Raw genomic sequence first — 4,386 nt, 5'->3', positions numbered from 1 at the left:
GAAGTCTTGTAAACACTGTAGTTTTTGTGATGATTTCTATTCTTCACTGATAGTGTACTTGGAGTGTGGTGGAGATCTGAACAGTGTTTGCAAGTACCGCATGTGATAGTTTTTCATGCTGCCTCTTGTGGGTTAAAATCTTTCTTTTCAATTCACTTTTACTTACCATACACAAAATTCACAAACTTATCTGCACAGAGTTGAGAGATGAAAGAGAAATATATCCAGATTAAGGCAACAGGGACCAAGTACCAAATACATTGCAGGTGACAGGGAGGTAGATGAATGAATTCATTTATACAAATCACATACATATTTTCTTGATTTCATTTCATAAATCTCTCTTTATTGAAGTGGTATTTTACCTCCTGAAATTTGTCTCTGATTTCACTCTTTCCATCATACTTTATGTGACACATCAGCTTAACTATGCACATTCTGAACTTCTCTGATATTTCTTCCACTGTGTCATCAGTGGATTCTGTTGTTCTAGCATCTTTCTTTCTCTGGGGCACTTTGTTCCCTTGTTTTTTCATGTTGTTCATGGGGCTTCTCATAATGTGGATCTGAGGCAGCACAGTTTCTACCCTATAGACTTATATTGTCTCCTAAAGTCTTAAGTATCTCACTTTTAAGAAGGAGATCAATATTAACAGCACCCAAAACAAAGGCTATATAGCCTTAAACCTAATAGCTCTTACTAAACGTCCACAGTTTTGTCACAATAAACAGAAATGGTGTGATCAATTGTAGTTTAAAATATAAATAGTATGTTTGTAAAAGGGTTTACACCTCTTTTGCCTAGAGACTCCATTTAGGAGACTGTGTGCATGTCATTAATAAGCTTCCTTTTTAATTCAAATCCTTTACTATTTGCTTTGCCTTCGGCTCAACCACTTTCCCAGCTGTCTCAGCCAAGCATCCTGTTCCTCTTGGTTCCTCAGGGTGTAGATGATAGGGTTCAACAGGGGTGTGACCACAGTGTAGAAGAAAGTGAAAAACTTGCCATTATTTGAATCAAAGTTGCTTTTAGGGTCAGTGTACACCATGGCCACTGTCCCATAAAACATGAATACCACGAGGAGGTGGGAGGAGCAGGTCAAATGGTTTTCTTCTTTCCCTCCTCTGATTTCATGCTCCTCACAGCCTGAGCTATGCACCCATAGGAAGCCAGGATCAGCCCCAAAGGGACCATGGTGAAGATGACAGCCGTCATGGTCATCTGCCACTCATTGGCGGTGGTGTCTACACAGGCCAGGTGCATGAGGACAGGCATCTCACACAGAAAGCCATTCAGGAGGTGATGGGGGCAGAAGGGCAGCTGGAAGGTGGTGGAAGATTGGAACAGAGACACTATCAGACCAGACAGCCAGACTAGGAAAACCAGCTTCCAACAGAGTGGACGGTGCATGAGGAAAGTGTAGTGCAGGGGCTGGCAGACAGCAATATAGCGGTCAAAGGCCATCTCCACCAGCAGCACGCCTTCTGTGGCTCCAGCCCAGAGGAACACGCCCAGTTGGATGACACACCCTGTGTAGGTGATGCTCTTGTCCGGCCCCCACAAGTGGGGCAACATCTGGGGCACAGAGGCTGTGGTTAAGCAGAGATCCAAGAAGGAAAGATTGCCAAGAAAGAGGTACATGGGTGTGTGGAGATGGGGGTCCATGAAGGACAGCAGTACGATGCTGGAGTTGCAGAGGGTGGTCATGGTGAAAAAGAGGATCACAGCCCAGAAGAGTGTCTTTTCCAGATGGGGCCACTCAGAGATCCCGAGCAGGATGAAGCTGACAGGGTAGCTCTGGTTGGTCCTCCCTGTGGTTTTTGGCATTAGGGCTCAAACATAATGCTAAGCAAGATTTTGTGTACAAAATTTGTAGAAAGACCTTACTGCCATTTATTTGGAGAGGACAATGGGATGCAATGACTTTCTTATAATGTCTGTTTAAACCAAGGTGGTTTTGCAACACCTCTTGTAACTGTTCTATAAAATATGCAGCCCTTGCATTCCCAGTTGAAAACCTTACATGGTCACCTTAGAATACTTACATGCTCCTTCCAGATTATACACTCAGCCATGTTTATACATGGAATTAAAGGTGGAAAAAGTTTAACTTTCATTTATCTATGTTTTTCTACAAAAGAAGCAGATATTATTTAGCATTATTTGGTGATATTAATAGAAATGCATGGGCTATAGATTATCCCAGAATCAATAGTCCTGTGCCCCCAGTGTAAACTTCAGTACCATTCTCTGAGTGATTGAAGCAGTAGCTTGGCATAGAAGAGATACCAATGTTTAAGGAGTTAAAATGGGTTGGGCACCACTTCCTTGGCCTCAAGTAACTTAAATTAAAGAACCAAGCACAGCAACCCCATCACTGTTCTTACCTGATGAATGGCTACAACAACCATTGCCACAGAGCATTCTGTTCCAGAAGAGAGGGGGTGACAAGGTCCTTCCAGAACTAAGTGCTGACATTCCCAGAACTGGTGAAACTGAAATCACTATAACTGCTGCCTTATTCTACCATATATATGTCCATCATCACAATTCCCAAAAACCAACTAGGAATAAAGTATAAATATCAAGATATTACAATCCCTGAAAATAGAGATGGACCAGGGGCAGGGACACATGCTTGTAATCCAAGAGCTCAGGGGGCTGAGGCAGGATGATGGTGAGTTCAAATCCAGCCTCAGCAAATTTTTGAGTGTTAAGCAACCCAGTGAGTCCCTGTCTCCAAACAAAAAAATAAAAAAGGGCTGGGAATGTGGTTCAGTGGTTTATTGCACCTGGATCCAATCCCCAGTACCGAGAGAGAGAGAGAGAGAGAGAGAGAGAGAGAGAAGAGAGAAATATGAATGGGGAGAGGGGGATAGAAAGAGGGGGGGGACCAAGTGAGACGTTTATGAAATTGGTATTATTTGAACATTTTCTACTTGGCAAGGTGGAAAATGTTTAGCAGAGGCATTGGTTAAATACACTAACTGGGATACAGATCTAAACACCAGAATACTGATTTTTTTTTTGGTCTTCCCAGAAATGTAGAAATCTTCCAAAGAAATCAGGAACATGAGAGGCACAGGACACAAAACTTGCCTTACGTGAAAGGGACTTGGCATTGTTCATTTGGAAATTAGCCTTCAAATGTGGCCAAATAGTGTAAAATCTTATGGAACAGTCTAGAAACCCATCACTGTTCTTCAGTAATTGATTCTCATGAGCCTGTTGCTTTGCTCTGATGGGTGGACATACTGTGAACAAGAGATGAAATTCTTGCTTTGGTGCAGCTCAGAAGTCCGTGGAGAAAGTACATCAATGAACAAATAAATCATAAGGGTCCCATTTTTTCAAACAATGTGTTCTATGTAAGCAAACAAGGCTAGCTGTCATAACTGCAGATGGCGGTAAAGGGGGCAAGAAGCAGAGATGGACAGGTGATGCTGCAGGGAGGACTGGAAGCCAAGCGCTGAGCAGGGTGCAGCCTGAGAGCCCAGTAGGGAGGGCAAGGGGGCAGGAGCAGAGGCCCCAGGCCCACAGCTGAACTCGCCCCTCTGCTGGGGCACCCACCAAGTCCCAGGACTGACCCCGCAACAAGTTGCATTAGGAGTTCCCAGCCTCCTCCTGGTTCCCCATCCCCTGAGTCTCAGGTGACCACTTACTTAGGCTGACTCTGGCACTGGATTCTGGCACTGGACTTCGGCACTGAACAAGAGCTTGCAGATTATCAGCTGGGATTTGTCTTTTCAAATGATACCTACAGGTTCTGGTTCTTCATACATAAGGAAAAAATAAATTCAGGTTAATGATGTTATGTGTTTACTTTAAAAAATTGTATTGAATTATATTCTTAAAACATTATATGCTTTCTTTATAAATGAATTTTGTGAATACTACAAATAAAGACACATTAAAAAGAAGCAATAAAATAACTCTAATCACACTGTAACATCAATAAAATATTTACAATGGAGGCTTGATTTCTTCTTTTCATAATACATTTTATTAGACATGATGTCTAAATACACATTGCTGTTTTTCATAAAATATGCCAGATATGGATTAGAATCCTGACTTCAAGAGCATTACAGTTGTGCATGCAGCCTCACGTCTTTACACTCCTTCTAAGTATTAATCCTTGAGTGTGATTCAGAGATTCATACTACTCTATTTTAGTGCCAGATTTGGGTAATGATTTTAATCCTATTTTAAATGTATTTTCTATTCAAGTTTTTCTTATCTAAACACTGAGAAAAATATCTGTGTAAATAATTCCTTCATTCTTGCCATGAGTGCATTTTTTATGAGAGCAACCCATCTCTTTCCAAACTCTATATTGACAGAGCTTCCAAGCAGGGATGGGGAATGTCCTCCCCCCCCCCCAC

At 42.0% G+C, this 4,386-nt stretch overlaps 1 protein-coding gene across 1 annotated transcript; it reads right to left on the bottom strand.

Annotated features, from left to right (window-relative positions):
• Nucleotides 1-1,099: 1,099 nt before the first annotated feature.
• On the bottom strand, nucleotides 1,100-1,828 carry LOC139705837 (olfactory receptor 2H1-like). Its single transcript, XM_071612739.1, has one exon. The coding sequence runs from the start codon at nucleotides 1,826-1,828 to the stop codon at nucleotides 1,100-1,102; it is 729 nt and encodes a 242-aa protein (XP_071468840.1).
• Between the last annotated feature and the right edge of the window lie 2,558 nt (nucleotides 1,829-4,386).

The sequence above is a fragment of the Marmota flaviventris genome, chromosome 5 (assembly GCF_047511675.1).
Source record: "Marmota flaviventris isolate mMarFla1 chromosome 5, mMarFla1.hap1, whole genome shotgun sequence".
In the NCBI taxonomy this organism is placed as follows: domain Eukaryota; kingdom Metazoa; phylum Chordata; class Mammalia; order Rodentia; family Sciuridae; genus Marmota; species Marmota flaviventris.
Note: the sequence above shows the minus strand (reverse complement) of the source record. Positions and strands in the feature narration are given on the sequence as shown.